This window comes from Branchiostoma belcheri, unplaced genomic scaffold (genome assembly GCF_001625305.1).
Source record: "Branchiostoma belcheri isolate BF01 breed outbred unplaced genomic scaffold, Haploidv18h27 scaffold10, whole genome shotgun sequence".
NCBI classification, from domain to species: Eukaryota; Metazoa; Chordata; class Leptocardii; order Amphioxiformes; family Branchiostomatidae; genus Branchiostoma; species Branchiostoma belcheri.
This window is the reverse complement of record NW_017802380.1, coordinates 4,287,339-4,303,814: the sequence shown is the minus strand read 5'-3', so window position 1 is coordinate 4,303,814 and position 16,476 is coordinate 4,287,339. Positions and strand designations below refer to the sequence as shown.

Sequence of the window (16,476 nt, the reverse complement as noted above, 5' to 3'; positions counted from 1 at the left end):
GTCTGCTCTCTGTCATGAAGGAACAGAGCAGGTATGTGGAGGAGGCTCAAAGCACTACCTGCATATCATACAGGTTAGTGCAGGTGGAATTGGAGCTGTTCCGGTGTTTACCTGCACTTAACCTGCACTGGTTTATGTATTGTGGGTATTTTATTGTTCCCAAGTTTTTCTTAAACACTCCACAGTTGTATTATAAATCCTGATGTACAAAAGACTTAATAAGTAAGATGTGTGTGGTATACAATGTAGGTGATTTTGGTGTTACCTGCACATGTACGCAGTGTATGTATAGAATTTTGAGACTTAACATGGGGGGGGGGGGTCACTAGAACCACCAGGGAATTGGAAGAAGAGAAATTAAGAAACAGAAGCTCCAAATTTGTCTCATTTCTGAATGACTACATGGTTCTAAAGAAGTGAGAATACTTCCAGCTCACTTGATGATGACCCCAGCACTGATTGTCACCATGTTCCAGACCTGTGAGAGGTTGCCAGGAATGCTGTGCAAAAATCCCAGTACTTATCTACTAATCGTTACTTCATTGAATTACCTCAGCGCTACTACATTGTGCTCATGTTTACTTTGGAAAAGCTTTATCTTGTAAAAATGACAGCTTTTGGCCGTACAAAGCAATCGAGGTCACCTGTGTGAAAAGGTGCTCCAGCTGCCATATCCCAGCGGTTTCCACTCACACAAAAGTAGGAGAAAAAGTATTGTCTGCATTACCATGGCAACGGGTACTCCAGTTCATTGGCATAGAAGTGTGAACAAAGGTCTTTTCAATTTTACTACCAGTATATTTTGAAATAGTGCAATACTGTACATTTGTTTAATTTGGCGTAATGCCTTTATGAGATTTCAAGCACATTAGACTGTTTTTGTAAAAATTATGGTGTAACACATGTAAAACCCTCAGATATTTATTTCACATGATATTGACAATGGCATATGCTGGCCAACATTGCAACATATGCTGTTATGTAATGGCAACTTGCCATGAAAATTTTATGATTTGCAGTAAAAATGCAACACCTTGCATGAAGACTCCAGTGACTTAGAAGTTGGACATGTCATGATTACAGAGTTAGAAGATGTACATGTACCCAACACAGAGACAGGTTCACTTCCGAGATGATTATTATGGTGGATATCCGAACAGGTGGCACAGGTGGTACATTGTTTGCTGACAGTTATTCCAACTCTTAGCATTCACACCTGCAGAGGAAACTGGAAGGAATTTCAGCCTCTTTTTGTGCTCATTTACTGTACTCTGCTTGTTGCCTGTATGACTTTGAAACAAAATGAAAGGGTCAGTTATGAGTGTACAAAAGTCACGTACCCAGATAGGAACAATAATTAATATGTCTCTGTGATTTCGAACGTTTGTGGTGAATGTTTAGTAATGATGCACTAATGTTTGTGTTTTGCAGGTCTGCCAGTAGAAGGTCTGGAACAACAGCTGTAAATGGCACAAGAAACCATGGGGTGGGTACTGTTTACTGCTGTTTGTATATAGATGTTAATCTCCAAGCAGATCTTTTGGTGGGGGTAAGACAGTATCAAATTGGCCAGTCTGTATCCATTTCCCCACCCAAGATCTGCCGGCACTCAAACAGGGAGGAGCACTTCGAGTGCCGGCAGATCTTGGGGTGGGGAAATGGATACAGACTGGCCAATTTGATACTGTCCAACCCCCACCAAAAGATCTGCTTGGAGATTATATAGATGTGACACCTTGAATTTTAGAAAAAAAAAAAAACCCAGGAAAATATGAAAAGCTCTCTATCAAACAAGTTGTTGAATGTCATGATGCACCATTATTTTGACATATTTGTCAAGGGAGGAATGCTCTTTCAAACGATGGGAAACTCTATATTTTGTAACTACCTGTCAGTCCAATAATTATAATGACTATATTTATAAACTGATAGAAAAGTCTTTTTCCTTGAAGTTCTGATGCACAGGTCCTGTCAATATGTTTTGCCTTAGTCACTAAAACAGTGGAAAAGAACTACTAGTTGAGTGATTGCGGCTCCCAGAATTACTCCCTACCCACCTACCCATCCAGAAAATGAATCCCCTGCCTAATTTAGAAACAGTCTGTACAGTTTCCTGGGAGAAATGGGTAATTAAGGCCAGCAAATGACGTCCCTGGTGATGCATATTTCATGAACCCAGCTGTTGTTTCCCCGCTCTGCTTGGACATGGGTTATGGGGTCATTAGATTAGAACATATTGTGCAGGAATAATGGTATGTTAAGGGGTTTTCACCCTGACGTGTTGAGCACCATTGGTGAAAGGTTTCCTCTGTATCTGTGAATGGGAAGAGTGTACTGCACGTATGGTAACACATTCATGTTTATGTGTGCTTGCATGTTTACTTTGACGATTGGATTTGGTGATAATTTTTAACTTGCATGTATAGCAGCATGCTTTATGGTATATTTCAGTACAACTGCATTCTCTGCATGCCTGTGACTGATGAATTTATCAATAATTAATTGCTCCTGAAAAAAATCACTGTACGTTAACATTGCAGTCAAAGCCATATGATGATCGTGTTTTGATGTTTCCAAAATTCTTTTAAACCATGTCACTCAAATCAAATATTACTTTTTTATCTAAGAACTCAAGGTAAGATATACTCTACTGTTCAATGTACTTCTCAAAAAGAGATGTTAGATTGAGCCTGACACTCACTCGGTTCCATCTGTGTTGGCATGACCAGTGAGACATTAATTTTTCAGAATGCTAATGGAGTTGGATCAAGTTACACAGACCGTCTACAAGTTTGCAAATTGTGTTTGCAGGGCTCTCAGAGTCTGTGCACAGACACAGTATTAGCTGTTGTGTTTATAAGCTTGTTTGTTTGTGTGTTTACAGGACTACACAGGAGTGGACGCTGATCTGGACCTGTCGGTGTCCACAGACACAGAGATGGAGGATGTGGTGGACCAGTCTCCGCTGGCCAACATGAGGATCACCTCACAGTCTCCCCTCAATGGTGAGAATACTTACATGTATCATTATTTAATGCTGGGTAAGGAATTCAACTTTGTTACCACAATTTGCACATACTTGTACATTCTCACCTGTCTATAGTGGTCACTCAAAGAAATGTCTACAGTAGACAGTACACAGGGCTCAAAATACTTGGTGCATGTGCACCCAAATTTGGAGTTGTGCACCCAATGTTTTTTGTAGGTTTTCATATGTAAAGATGCATAGTAGTATACAGAGTATTCTTGACATTTAAATGTCAGAAAAATAATCATTCTTGTAACACATATACTTTTCTTTAGAAATGAAACATAACTAGTTTAGGTTGGGTGCACCCGTGCACCTATTCTGAAAAATGAATTTTGAGCCCTGGTACAGTATTCTTAATCAATGGCAACATAATGTAAGAATATTTCCTTTGTCAGACTCCTCCATGATGCTGAAGCTGAACCAGCGACTACAGGAGGTCAGCCGTCAGCTGGAGAGGGAGAAGGCCGGCAAGGAGGAGGTGCAGGTCAAGGTCAGGTCACTGGAGTCTGAGAGGACAGACCTCAAAAGGTGAGGAGAGTCATCTTCAACTTAAAATTATAGAGATACATGTAGAAAATTTGTAATGTCACAGAAAAACAATAAAAATTTTGCAGAATTATCTTCGAAGTTGTTACTTATAGATGCTACAGTCACTAACTGACCTGTTTGTCTTTTGAAATATCTTACTCCATTCTGTTCTTGACCTGCTCCTTTACAGGAGACTGGACACAGCCAACCGAGAGAAGTCCAATCTGGACACCATCAAAATCGACCTGGAGGGAGAGATAAGAAAACTGAAGTAAGTACTTAATAACAGTTTGACTCAACTTTGGTCTTTCATTTTAATTTGTCCTTTGCCTTCACAGGTTTCAGTTAACATTCTCCCTGCTAACGTAGCCGTTTGGCACCAACTTTGTGTCAGTTTGATTTGAGGTGTAACCTACCATGTTTCGTTTAACAGATATCAACTAGGAGAGGAGCAGGAAAGAAGGAAGACAGCAGACACTGTTCTCAACAAGACTAAAGAGCAGCTGTCCAAGAAGGAGACACAATATTCTCAGTACGATATTTCTTCTTACCCTAGTTTGAACTTTTGTTCTGTAATGATTGCACAAGTCTTGTGGCAATGCAAAAAACAGTCTAAGGCAAGAAACTTTTAAATGACAAACTATTAGCTTTGTGTATTGCCGACATTTCATAATGAGAAATGTTACTTGTATTTTCTTGCCATTCAAATGTATATCTTAGAAACAAATTTTTTTGGTCTTTTTTGCCACAATTAGCGTTGACATGTTTGTTTATTTGTTTGTGTGTTTATCATTACAGAGAAGTAGAAAACAAACAGAAGTCTGAGCTGACCATCAGGGGTCTTCAGATGGAACTCAGGTCAACCCAGTCACAAGTCAAAGCTGTAAGGAGAATGTGTCTTACTTTCAACTCTTCATTTGTGGGCAAGAAAAATCAATGTACTGTTGACATAACATCTTAGACAGAAATGATAGATAGGTTTAGTTTGGTTCTATTCATTTCCTCATAAAGCAAAGTTTCATGATTCCAAAAAAGTCACGATGAACAGCATTGAAAATAACATGAACCAAACTGTGTATGTCCTTGGTGCTGATTGCAAGATTGTTATTATGAATGACATTCGTTGCTGTCCCTGGTGCTGAATAGCATTCACACTGACACTGCTGTCCCTGTCCTTGGTGCTGAATGAATATCAAACTAACATTTTTCTTTTTTCTTCCCAGCTGGAGGAAGAACGTGACGAGGCGCGGCGACTGTTGGCAGCGGAGAAGCAGGCTCGACAGTCTCAGGAGGAACATCACAACGAGCAGATGCAGCAGCTCAAGAACGAGGTACTCCAACTCTTCATGCCTCCTGATGTTTAACTTGCAGTCACGTTTCTTTCTTTACTGTACTGTTTCACTTATGTACTTGTATTCATTCCTATTGATCTTTCTCGTATACCCTATGTCCTAAATTTTCTCTTTTCTTTCTTCATGTCATCCATGGTATCCAAGTTATAACAGATAAGAGTTTTTCCTGTTGCATGATATAGTGTTTATTCATACCCAAGCTGGGTCATTCTTCAATGTAAGGGATGTTATCATGTTGCAAGCTAACCAACAATGCGCATCAGTGGTTAACTACACAGACATGAATGCCTGGGGAGTTATTAGTCTTTCCTCTCTGGTAATGACCAGCAAGAATTGTGGGGGTTTTAAAAATGAGGGAAATGTCAGTAGTAGCAACTTGAATATATGATATGGCGGCTCCAAACAGAGTCTACTTGCTCAAGGAGGATGGGCAGTCTTTGTACTGAGTATGTCATTGTTTCTGTAAACAGAGCATGTATTGTAACAGGCATACATGTTTGCATCACCAAGCCCTGCCTGTAGTTAATCACAATGTAAAGCATGAAGGGGCATGACTTTGTTACCAACGCATTATGTTCTTCATCCCATAGGAAATCAGCAAGTTGTCAGTAGAAAGAGTGAGTCACCTCCTCACATTTGTGTGTTTCTCTAGCACCATGCAGGACTAGTTTGCATGATGAATACTAACACTAGTTTCTTCATAGCTGCTTTGGTTTGTGTGTTTTCTAAACTGTGTTTTATGAAGCAATGTTTGCATGCTGTGTGTGTGTTTTCTTGCATGACCTGTCTGTTCCTACTAACATATGAGTTGAGTTCAAGCATGTTTTTGTGTGGCAGGCTGATATTGTTCTCATTGTGTGCTTAAGTCTGCTTGTGATTAACTGTTGTACTTATAGAGTTGAACAAGCTATTATAAATCAAAAAGGGTTTTTTACGTTTCAGGTTGGTACATGTGTCACTGAAATATGTTACATGTATGTCAGCAGGCTTTTCTGTTTGACTTCTATGTTGTAAAACTACCCTGGTCTCTTTGAATTTGGAAAGACATCACACAGGAAATTTGGAAATCTGAAATATATTTCATTTAGTTGCGGAGCATATGCTAAGTATAACATTACATCTTATTCGAAAGAATGTGTAATCTAATATGTTATGGTAAATTTATAATTCTGTTGCTGCTTTTACAATTGTAGAAATATTTCACTTCAGAATTTCTTTTCTTCAAATTTCCAAATGAATGTCTTCCCAAGTTTAAAATGTGTTTTATGGTGCCTGAATAGAGCATTGACATTGTGTTTTAAATAATAACATTTAGCTCTGATATTTTGTCTCCCTTACAGCAGAATGAGGCTTTAAACAAGCTGGAAAGTGCAGACGACACGAGACGGTCTGTCTCTGACCACAATGAGAAACTGAAGAGTGAACTCATGCATCTCAAGGTACTGTTTTTGTACCTTACATTGTTTCTTGTTGACCAGCATTACTTTCTCACCGCAAACAGATATAACACATTAACAGTAATTCTTCATGTTAAAGTTATAAGAATTGTTAGTACCAGATATGCCCAGTTACATGTAATGAAATACTGTTAATGCATGCCAGATACTACTGTCCTTGGTGCTGATTGACATTCACACTGAGATTGCTATCCCTGTCCTTGGTGCTGAATGAATCCAAAACTGACAGTTAATAACTTAAAAGGCTAAATAAAGGTTACTGCTTGATCTTCTTCTACGATATCAGCTTGAATGTGTACGTGAATGTATTTTGTTTTGTTTCCTTCCATCCCAGATTGAGTTGGAGCGTCAGCGCACCAGGTACAGGGATGAGTACGGTCTGCTGCACAGTGAGAACGAGGAGCTCAACAACAAGATAGAGGAGCTCAAGAATGAGATTGTGAGTCAAAATAATGTTAAACTTTGTATTTGATATGTGGCAAGATGGTATTGTGGTGCAGCTTGTACTTACTGTACAAAACTAATGTGTTATGCCTAACACAGTTCACTGGTTATGCAAAACAAACTATAGGCTGAGTTTCATACCATCATTAAGCACCAGCATAGAATCTGTAATATTTTTCCATTATCCTACAGACAAGAGACAAGGTACATGTATCTCTCAGCTGTCAGAAGGTCAGGGTAGTCTGAAAAGTTGCCAGGATTTGCTGTCAGTGTTAATTTTCCGTTTTTGTTCCTGTTAGCTTTTTTTTGTGTGATTTCCTTAGACAAAAAGCACTAGCGTTTTGTTTAATTTGTTGGTTAATTGTTCAGTTTGTTGTAGTCATGATGCAGATGGTTAGCTTACGCATGTACATGTAGGTTCCATACATGAAGACCAAATCCAGGAATGTTTTTTTTTTTGAAAATGGAAAAATGTTACCGAGGGAGCATTGTTGTATCGGTCAGTTCTGACAAAGAGGTTATCTTTGGGCTGCTGTTTGATTGTATCAATTTGTATGTTTGTTGACAACATAACTCAAAAAGTAATGATTTTTTTTTTTGTATGAAGTCACTGTTATCTTCACCTAACTGTTGGTCAAGGGACAAGTTTCATCACTGTTCTCCTATCAAGTTCATTTAGAACTACAAGTATTTGTATTTGCTAACCTCTGCTGTTTCTCCGACAGAGAATGAGTGAGGAGGCCCTGGCACACTCCCATGCCATGTTCAACAATCAGCTGGCACAGGTCAAGTCCCAGAATGCCGTGCTGACTGCCGACCTTGACAAGGAGAAGTCTCAGAAGGACAGGCTCAATGCAGAGGTCAGTTATTACTGTATTTTTTTGTTTTGTTTTGTTTTGTTTTATACAACATTTTATTTCTTACAGTTATTAGACACTCAGTTGACAAAGTGCTGAACCACAGTTTTTATATTTTACTGTAGATACTAGACATTCTGTAGCTTCATTCACTAAAAAAATCAAAATCAAATTGCATTATCCTACAGTTTGAGTGTTTGACTATAAGGTAAATGCTGATGTTGTTTCTGCCCTGCTGTATAGCTTGACTCTCTGAAGCAGAGACTGCAGGGTGCCAACCAGGAGCTGGAGAAGGGCCACCTGGCGCGGAACGAGCTGGAGCGGGCGTCGCAGCACGAGAGGGACGAGCTGAAGCGAGCCATCGACCACAAGGAGGCGGAACTGTCTGGCCTGAGGGAGAACAAACGTGGGCTGAGCCAGCAGCTGGGCACCGCAGAGTCACGCATCAAGGGGCTGGAACATGAGGTGAGGGGAGAAGGGGATGCCTTGTTTATTGCATGCACTGTGAACAACAACATACATATACAAATGTATACAGGTTCACCTGAAGCTGGGTAAGATATACAGAGAATTTGTATGACAAGAAGAGAACTGCAGCTGTACACTTGTTCTATTGACTGTTCATGAGGTAACAAGAAATCAAGGTCCACTTTTCATATCCTAATCCTTTATTGTAACAGTATTTTGTCATGTCTTTCAACAGATCCAAATGACTCAGGCTTCCCTGAACGAGAAAAACAACCAGCTGAACAACCTGCAGAGAGACCTGGACCAGAGAAGAGGTAACCTGGAAACCCTGGAACAGAGAGTACTGCAGGAGAGAGACAACTCCACCAAGCTCAAGGCCAAGCTGGAGACAGCCAATGAGAAGTAAGAGTTTCAACTAGAAACTGTAATTTAGTAAGCATGTCATACGGAGTAGCATACAACATAGGGAGTTTGGGGTAATATTATAGACAAAACAGGTGTTTTCTGTGAAAAGGTAAATATCACTGTAAATAGAACAGGTGTTCCCTGTGAATCTCTGGTCTTCAACAGCTGTTCTGGGTTGTATTATCCAATGGTTCCCCAGTATCACTATCATTTGTCAGTTTTCTGTTCAAAGTTCGTACAGTCAGAAGGCATCAGTGATTGTGTCCAAGTTCCCTTAGAGTCTGCAACATCCGTAGCATTCGATAACCTGTAACAGCTGTCCAAACTTTCCCACTTGCACTTTCCTCACACTTCCTCCTGCTCCATGTCTGTGCCCAGGATCGCAGGTCTGCAGAACGAGTCGCTGCTGTTGAAGCAGCAGGCGGAAGATTCCAAGTTCTCGGGCAGACCCGGCAGCAGGGGGGGAGGGGGAGAACAGGACAGGCTGCAGGGCATGCTGGACAGGATGAAGGACGAAAACCAAAGGGTGAGGATTTCAGAACCCATTCGGGTTTAGTAGAACAGGAAGAGTACATATCTATTAAGGATCCTTGTCCTGCTGGCCTTTTTTTACACAATATTTTTCAGTACTGTCATGTTATTATCAGGTCATAGACCCCTAATTTTTTTGCCCTGTGGTGCACAGTTACTTCGCTGTGGTGTGATTCGTTGCACGAGAAATACCTCCGAATCGTACCTATACAGGGTGCTACCTGTATATGGATGGTACTGTATGTGCAACCCAACAATTGTTGGGCATCGCATGACTAGGGTTTAACAGATACTAATTACATGTCTAGATTATTAGTAATAGTCTTGGATAGCTTAGCTGCATGCCAAGATCACTCATTCTGAATCCTTTGTTGTACGTTTGTGTCCAGCTGAAGGAAAGTCTGGAGGAGAAGAACAAGTCTCTGACGGACACAGTGAACATGATGAGGGAGGAGATGAGGAGTCAGGACATGAACAGGAGTGCCTCCAGCATGGAGTACCAGCGCATGCAACAGGTCAGGACAGATCAGAATCACCAGGACTATTGTTTTGCTTGTCATACAGCTTACTAGGTTGATGTGAAAATGCTGTATGGAATGCAATTTGGGATGAAGACTATAAATAGCAGCAAGTTCAACATGCCGCAAGTCAGGAGTCAACTAGCTCTCCCTTTCTGTCGATAGTACCAACCATTATTTGTAACATGTGATGTGTTGGCCAGGGCTATTGCTTCCCTAGTTACAGAACAACATACCTGTGTTAGCATGAAGCAGGTTTGGAGTCATCCAGCTCTCATCCTTCTACTCTAGATACATGTACTGTATGCTGTACAAATTTCAATCATGTAGATGTGTGGTCCAAGTCTGCTGTTTTGATAGTTGTATGACAACAGCAACATTGTACAAATGTATGATTGTTGATTGTGTCATTGAATATCCCTCTGCTCTTGGCCTGAATTTTATGGATCTTTGAAATTCTTTTTGAGGTGAGTTTTTCAAAACACCTTGCTGAATTCGTCACTGCTGTACAGAACAGAGCACCTGCATTTACCACAAGCACGGGAGGCTGTCAGCGATGTATTTTCAGTTTCAGGCTGGGGCAAGCAAAACCACCATTCATCATAAAGCACAATAAGCAGGCAATGCATTGGTGTTATGTATGCAGGAATCAAGAACACCCACCATCCTGAAATGTTTCTTTCTGTCACATATTATAAGCTTGGTTTCCTCCTCAAATTTAGCATTGTTAGGGTCTGAAAATGGTAGGGAATTGTACTGGAAGGTTTAGTGATAATGCACCTGGACATTAGCAGCCATTTTTACTCAGTCACAAATTGAATCCTTCTCCAAGTGCTGGCTATTAGTTCAACTTTTTCCACTCAAAGTGCTGGCATGTGAAGCTGATTTAGTGTAGTTTGAGAAGATCCACTTGTATGTACTCATAGTATATTTTGATCTGATGAAATCTGAATGTTATCCCCCTATAGGAGCTGTCTGATGCAATGAAGAGGGTTTCTCTTGCCGAGGCTGCACTGGAAGGAGTCAAAAAGGTTTTTAATCTTTTTTTTCAAAGCCTGAATGTGTTGCTGGTTCAATAATGATAGGACTGGTTTACTCTTGTTTTAAATTGAACAAAATTGTGTTTACATGTAATACATTTAGTTATAACTTATTCTCAGTCTGAACAACCAACTATTCTAATACAGTACATATATTCTTTAGAAATGTTGCAGTCATTCATCCTACATTGTGCTGTTACTCTTTTCCAGGCTAAAGACGGCCTGGAGATTGAGAAAAATAGTCTCCAGGGAGAGATAGAAAGACTGAAGAGCAAGGTCAGTGATAACTACATAATTATCAATACACAATTATTCATATACAGTTATGATATTATTCATACCCCTGTCAAAACAATAATTACAATTTCAGAGTTATACGTAGCCATATCTATGATACGAATTTAGAGATACTAATCATTAAGTGTTATTTCTATCCAAGGCATTATACAAGGTGTCTTAATTAGTGTTTCATGTAGCCCTGGTTCTCTCTATACAGGTGATGGGCCTGGAGGAACAGAGACATGATTCGCAGACTAAGATTCGTGAACTTCAGGACCACACCAAGGAGATGGAGAGACATTCAGTCGACCCACAGAGAAAGGTACCTGGTATACATGTTTCTCTATTGTGCCAAGTCCTATATATCTTTTGGTCATCTACAAATTGCTCATCTTCTGTTGTGATTTGACCTAATTTTTTTTATCTTTTCAACATTATACATGCCGATTATGTCTGTCAAAAAGATGGAATGTATGACCATCATGTTTTTGTCATGGCAACAACATTGTGTTTGGGCTGAACCAAGGAAAGTTCCCCCCCCCCTCCTGTATTTCAGGCTGAGTTGGAGACGTCTGTACAGAAGCTGCAGATGGAGAAGGCCCAGCTGGACGCCACCCTGAAACATGAGCAGACGCGCGGGGAGATGTTACAGAAGGACCTGGAGGACTCACACAAGGTGGGGAACTCTAACCATCCAGACCCACTGTGTATTGTACTTAAGAAAAAGAGATTGAGGTTACATTACATCAAACCTGTATATACTAGTACTTTACTACCCTGTCTAAATAGATGAAAGGAAAACTTTTCCGCTGCATCATGTCTGTTGTTCTGTCCCATCAGGTGAGGTCCAGCCTGGAGGCCCTGGTCGCCAACCTGAAGACATCCAACGTTCACCTGGAGGACAAACTCAGTGTAAGTGTGCAATGGCAGTTCATCAAATTTAACACTGTTTTACAAGATTAGTGCTACTTCTCTTAAAATCCTCTACCGGTAAATGCTGTAACAGTTACACATGTCCCACATCCACAGGAGGAGGCAGCCAATCGCAGCCTGTTTGCTCGAGATGCGGAGGACTCCAGGGCATTATGGGAGAGCGAGGTCAAGTCCAGGTCAAAGCTGGGACTCCGAGTGAGTGTGACCTTTCCAACTATTAACATAGGAGGCCAACAATGCTGTTATCTAGACACTTCCTGATATTGTATAAGTCTGTTCTAGTGTCCATATCAATCTTCAGTAAGCCTGTAAGTATTTGCTTGCTTCAATGACAGTGCCAACAATGATAGTCCTTTTGTAAAGTCAACAAATTACAACTTAGTGTCTATAGATGTGTCTATGTCAAAAGAATTTATCATTTTCTGTTTATTCTAGATTGCACAGCTTGAAAGAGAGAAGGCAGAGGCACATACAGGAGTGGATGAGGTTTGTTAACCATCAGTTCTGAACCTTTTTGTTGCTTCAGTTTAGCCTTTCTCTTTATTATCATCAGTACACAGAACTGTAAGACAGCAGCGTACAATCATGTAATGTTTCCCTGTGATGTTGCCATGCTACAGGAGAAGAGGAGGATAAAGAGAATGGCAGAACTCAAGAAAATGGCTGAAGAGAAGATGCACGAAGAGATGCAGAGGTAAGTATCAACAACAACTCTAGAAAGACATATTATACATGTAAGACTAGTCCACATTTCCTGACAGCATTGTAGATACACAGTGTCTTCAAGACATACATGTATTAGGCAGTCTTTTTTGCAGGATTCTTGCTACTCCCTTGTAATTCCTTGCCCTATCATCATGTATCATCAGGTAATTGTAAAAGGCTCTGTTTCATACAGCCTTGGTTGCAAGTAGAGTTTTACATGTACAGTAGTCTAGTCTTCCTTTACTGACTTTGTGACTTTGTACCTCCCTTCACAGAAACACCAGACTTCAGGAGGACTTGGCCACAGCCAGGATGCAGCTCAGAGGAGCCAAGAAAAAACTCAAGGTCAGAAAGTCAGCAAATACATGTATGCTGTTCAGCGACAGCAACTCCTGCTGTTTTTGACATGTATACCTGAGGAAAAGTCTTTTTGCACCAATGGTCATCAAACAGTCATTCTGCCTGAAGAATAATTTATCAGCATTTTCAGCATTTTGAAGAATATACAGTCATGCAACTATTAACTTTATCTGACTGTTTAAAAGTTAGCAAGATATGAAAAATTGCTGCTTCAGGATTTCAGAATTTTTTCAGTACATGCAATAAGCATATGTGTTTTGTTTGTTGTTGTTTTTTTTTTTTTTCAGAAAAAAAGGTGACCCAACAACTTGTAATGAGTTTTTATTTTTGATGTTGTTTACCACAGGAGTTTATGTCTGGAGACTGGGGTCAGGAGAGAAAGGCTTTACAGGGAACCATTGACACACTCAGGAAACAGGTCAGCTCAACTATACCACAGTACAACTACATTTTTATTTTCTTGCCAACATTATGTACATGTATCATATGTATGTAAACATGGCCTAATCTCTTTCATGAACATGTACATGTGTACGTTGTCATCAGGTTGGAGAAGTGAGAGGTCAGTTGGAGCAGGAGGAGCAGATGAGAGCCAAGTCTGACATGTTGAATAGGCAGCTGCAGAATGGTCAGTACACAGGATGACATCAGCTCAAGAGTGCATTCAGATTACTGGATGCTCTTTAAATTCACCATATATTTTAAATGTGCTGGTCTTACTCTTAGAGAATGAGAGTTGCATCACACTTGCTTATCTTCAGTTCAGCCTCAAATACCGTGCCTCTGTCAAAAATGGATAAAGTTAGTACAAGCACCAGTAGTAGGTCTGACAAGAGCACAAGTACATGTATTGCCTCTTGCATGGACAGTACTAGTATGGCCAACATTGTACAATGTCATGTGCATCTAGTCTGGTATGTTTAACTCTAAGACTTATTTTCCTGCCAGATATGACATCATATAAGACCATGGAGAAGGAGGTCCAGAGATTCGAGAAGTTGAAGGAGCAAATTGAGGATGAATTTATCAAGTACAAGGTTGGTGATAATTGTGTGCTTTCTGCTTTCATAGGCCTCTTCTATCTATATCATTCCAAGTTAATTTTAATCTTGGGTATCTGATATGTTTTCACTCATTTCAGTATTTTAGATAATCCCTGTAATGTAGATTTTGATAGTCCAAGGTACTATTTTTACCCTAGATTTTTGTTTATTTTCTATTTAGTGATTTTTATGTGAGAGACATAAAACTAGATCTGCTCAGCTAGTCAATGGCTCTTACATAGGCTAGCTCTGGGGATGGTAACAATACACAAAATACAACAAAACATAACACATTACAAGACATAATTACACTGTAGATCTACTTAGCAAGAAGGTCAAGATGTCATCATACTGTTTCTACATCGCAGCTGTATATTGGGAAGAGAAGCCATACTATAAGGACAGGAGCCCAGGTTTGATTAAGCTACCATACTTTGTTCTTGGGTGGCTGCTTAAGTTCACTTTTCCTTTCTGCCCTGCACAGCAACATGTGGACTCAAACTTCGTAGACAAGTCCTATATTGACAACTACAAGAAACAGCTTGAGGCACAGGTATGCATGTGTACCTCTTTAACTATTCATTTCTGTGTCACAACTTTGTCAATGACTTTGCTTTTCTTCACTCACCCTCACTGGTAGGCTTGTACTTGAGAATCCTTTTTTGTGAACTGAACTTGTTTGACCATGCACTGTTTTGCTCACACTGTGTTTTTCCACTACAGAGTAACATTTTGTACATTAAGTATTCACATGCATGTAGAAATCAAAGGTAGTACAAAAATGTGTTAGTGTCTTGTATGCTACATGTATTTCATCATTCAGCAATTTCCCTAATTACATGACAAATATTTTGACATTTTACATGTCATCACTTTCATTTTAAATTTAAAGATTTCCTCACCATTAAAAACTTTTTAGACCTTTGAAAGACTTCCAGGCCTCTTACTTTTTAAATGGAGCAACCCCAGAGCCAGAGTTTGTGCCAATTTTGACATGAATATCTTGGTGTTTTCTGCGCCCCCCAGTCTCGAGTGGAGCTGAACAGTAAGCTCCAGCAGGTGAATGAGTACCTGGAAGGCCAGGCGCAGGCACGCAACAAACTGGACAAACTCAGGGACAGCAACGATGAGAAGATACGCAGCGAGTATGAACAGTCCATGAATGGCCTCAAGGTAATACAAAGTCTGACATTTTTTCAAGACTCATAGGTTTTATACAATCTGTAACCTGAACCTCCTGATGGTAGGAAGTTCTAGTTGCCCTTTGTCATTAGAGCCCTGATGCAAAAAAAATGTTGAAGTTACTTGACTGCATGCTCATATACTGTTTATATACAGTAACTGTTAAAGGATATTGTTGAGACTTGTACTAAAAGAAGACTGACCAACTAACCTGTTGATTTTCAGGGAGAGCTGGCCAGACTGAGATCCTCCCTCAATGACAGCCTGACTCAGAGGGAAACAGTCATTGCAGAAAAAGATAGATTCATGGTAAGAGTTCTTATTTATTTCTAATATTTTGAAGAAAGAAACAATTTTGTTAACTTTTTTTCCTTTTCAAGACATTTGATTGTGAAATTGGGAAAGAAAATCTGATTCCTTGAAGTAGTTGGTTTATGACCAGAATTCTCATAGACACTTAATTGAGACAGAAGTCATATACATGTAGCATTGTCTCATCACCTCTTCCCTGTTACAGGAGAAGTACAACGAGGCAATAAAGAAGGCAGAACGTCTGAACTCTCAGCTGGAGAAGGAGAGGGAGAGGAACACTGAGTCAGTCTCCAAACTCACGTAAGTGGAACAGATTTCATTTTGTAGATTCAACTTTCTCTAGTCTGCTTAATTTGGCTCTGAAGACCATACTGTAGGTCAGAAAACTGCATGTACCAATCATGTACATGTGCTGTTCCAGTGCTGAGAGACAGAAGTTGCAGGATGTGAGTTCAGGCCTGCTGAACACCAGCATGGGAGGAACCCTGCACATCTCCAGCCTCCTCAACAACTCAGCTGATGGGGATGACGCTCTGACCAGGAAGGTGGGAACAGCAAACCTTTATGTCTTCTGTCATATGAGAGTTTATACTGTGTTGGTATATACATGTACATTACAAAAAATTCATATCTACAGGGCTTGTACACCCCTCTGCATATGCAGGCTAGTGCAGGTAAATAGGAGTCTGTGTACTTTCCTGCAACAGACCTGTACTGGTAAAGGGTTTGGTGTGGCTATTTTCATCTGTAGAAAAGAATTTAAAATTTTCTTTCCATCAGAGATATACTCTGCTTTGACTTGTGTTTTTGGTCAAAAGTAAATCACTATATATACATAAAGGTTAACATCTTGAATTGTTCATTGTGCCTGTTAGGTGAGACAAGAGCTGGACAGAAGCATTGCCCATCACATGTCAAGACGTAAGTGCCCTCGCAAGTATTAACCTAAATGTAGAACATTGTTACTGAAGTGTATCCTTTCCTTGATGAATGTTATACACATGCAGTTGTACAGCTTCTGACAGCAAAAT

At 40.0% G+C, this 16,476-nt stretch overlaps 1 protein-coding gene across 4 annotated transcripts in view; it reads left to right on the top strand.

Moving 5' to 3' along the window:
- Positions 1-16,476, top strand: part of LOC109469859 (ankyrin repeat domain-containing protein 26-like) — a 40,605-nt gene that overhangs the window by 22,503 nt on the left and 1,626 nt on the right. For all 4 annotated transcript variants that reach the window (XM_019768612.1, XM_019768630.1, XM_019768621.1 and 1 more), the window contains 33 exons: positions 1,432-1,486; positions 2,885-3,005; positions 3,427-3,559; positions 3,750-3,830; positions 3,993-4,091; positions 4,358-4,442; positions 4,783-4,890; positions 5,502-5,528; positions 6,252-6,350; positions 6,703-6,807; positions 7,538-7,672; positions 7,913-8,134; positions 8,373-8,539; positions 8,921-9,068; positions 9,463-9,588; positions 10,560-10,622; positions 10,842-10,907; positions 11,128-11,232; positions 11,467-11,586; positions 11,751-11,822; positions 11,940-12,038; positions 12,279-12,329; positions 12,464-12,537; positions 12,824-12,893; positions 13,255-13,326; positions 13,455-13,536; positions 13,857-13,945; positions 14,436-14,504; positions 14,978-15,124; positions 15,359-15,442; positions 15,651-15,745; positions 15,867-15,990; positions 16,321-16,366. In XM_019768612.1, the coding sequence (XP_019624171.1) occupies positions 1,432-1,486; positions 2,885-3,005; positions 3,427-3,559; positions 3,750-3,830; positions 3,993-4,091; positions 4,358-4,442; positions 4,783-4,890; positions 5,502-5,528; positions 6,252-6,350; positions 6,703-6,807; positions 7,538-7,672; positions 7,913-8,134; positions 8,373-8,539; positions 8,921-9,068; positions 9,463-9,588; positions 10,560-10,622; positions 10,842-10,907; positions 11,128-11,232; positions 11,467-11,586; positions 11,751-11,822; positions 11,940-12,038; positions 12,279-12,329; positions 12,464-12,537; positions 12,824-12,893; positions 13,255-13,326; positions 13,455-13,536; positions 13,857-13,945; positions 14,436-14,504; positions 14,978-15,124; positions 15,359-15,442; positions 15,651-15,745; positions 15,867-15,990; positions 16,321-16,366 (3,239 nt within the window). The remainder of the gene's footprint in view (positions 1-1,431; positions 1,487-2,884; positions 3,006-3,426; positions 3,560-3,749; positions 3,831-3,992; positions 4,092-4,357; positions 4,443-4,782; positions 4,891-5,501; positions 5,529-6,251; positions 6,351-6,702; positions 6,808-7,537; positions 7,673-7,912; positions 8,135-8,372; positions 8,540-8,920; positions 9,069-9,462; positions 9,589-10,559; positions 10,623-10,841; positions 10,908-11,127; positions 11,233-11,466; positions 11,587-11,750; positions 11,823-11,939; positions 12,039-12,278; positions 12,330-12,463; positions 12,538-12,823; positions 12,894-13,254; positions 13,327-13,454; positions 13,537-13,856; positions 13,946-14,435; positions 14,505-14,977; positions 15,125-15,358; positions 15,443-15,650; positions 15,746-15,866; positions 15,991-16,320; positions 16,367-16,476) is intronic.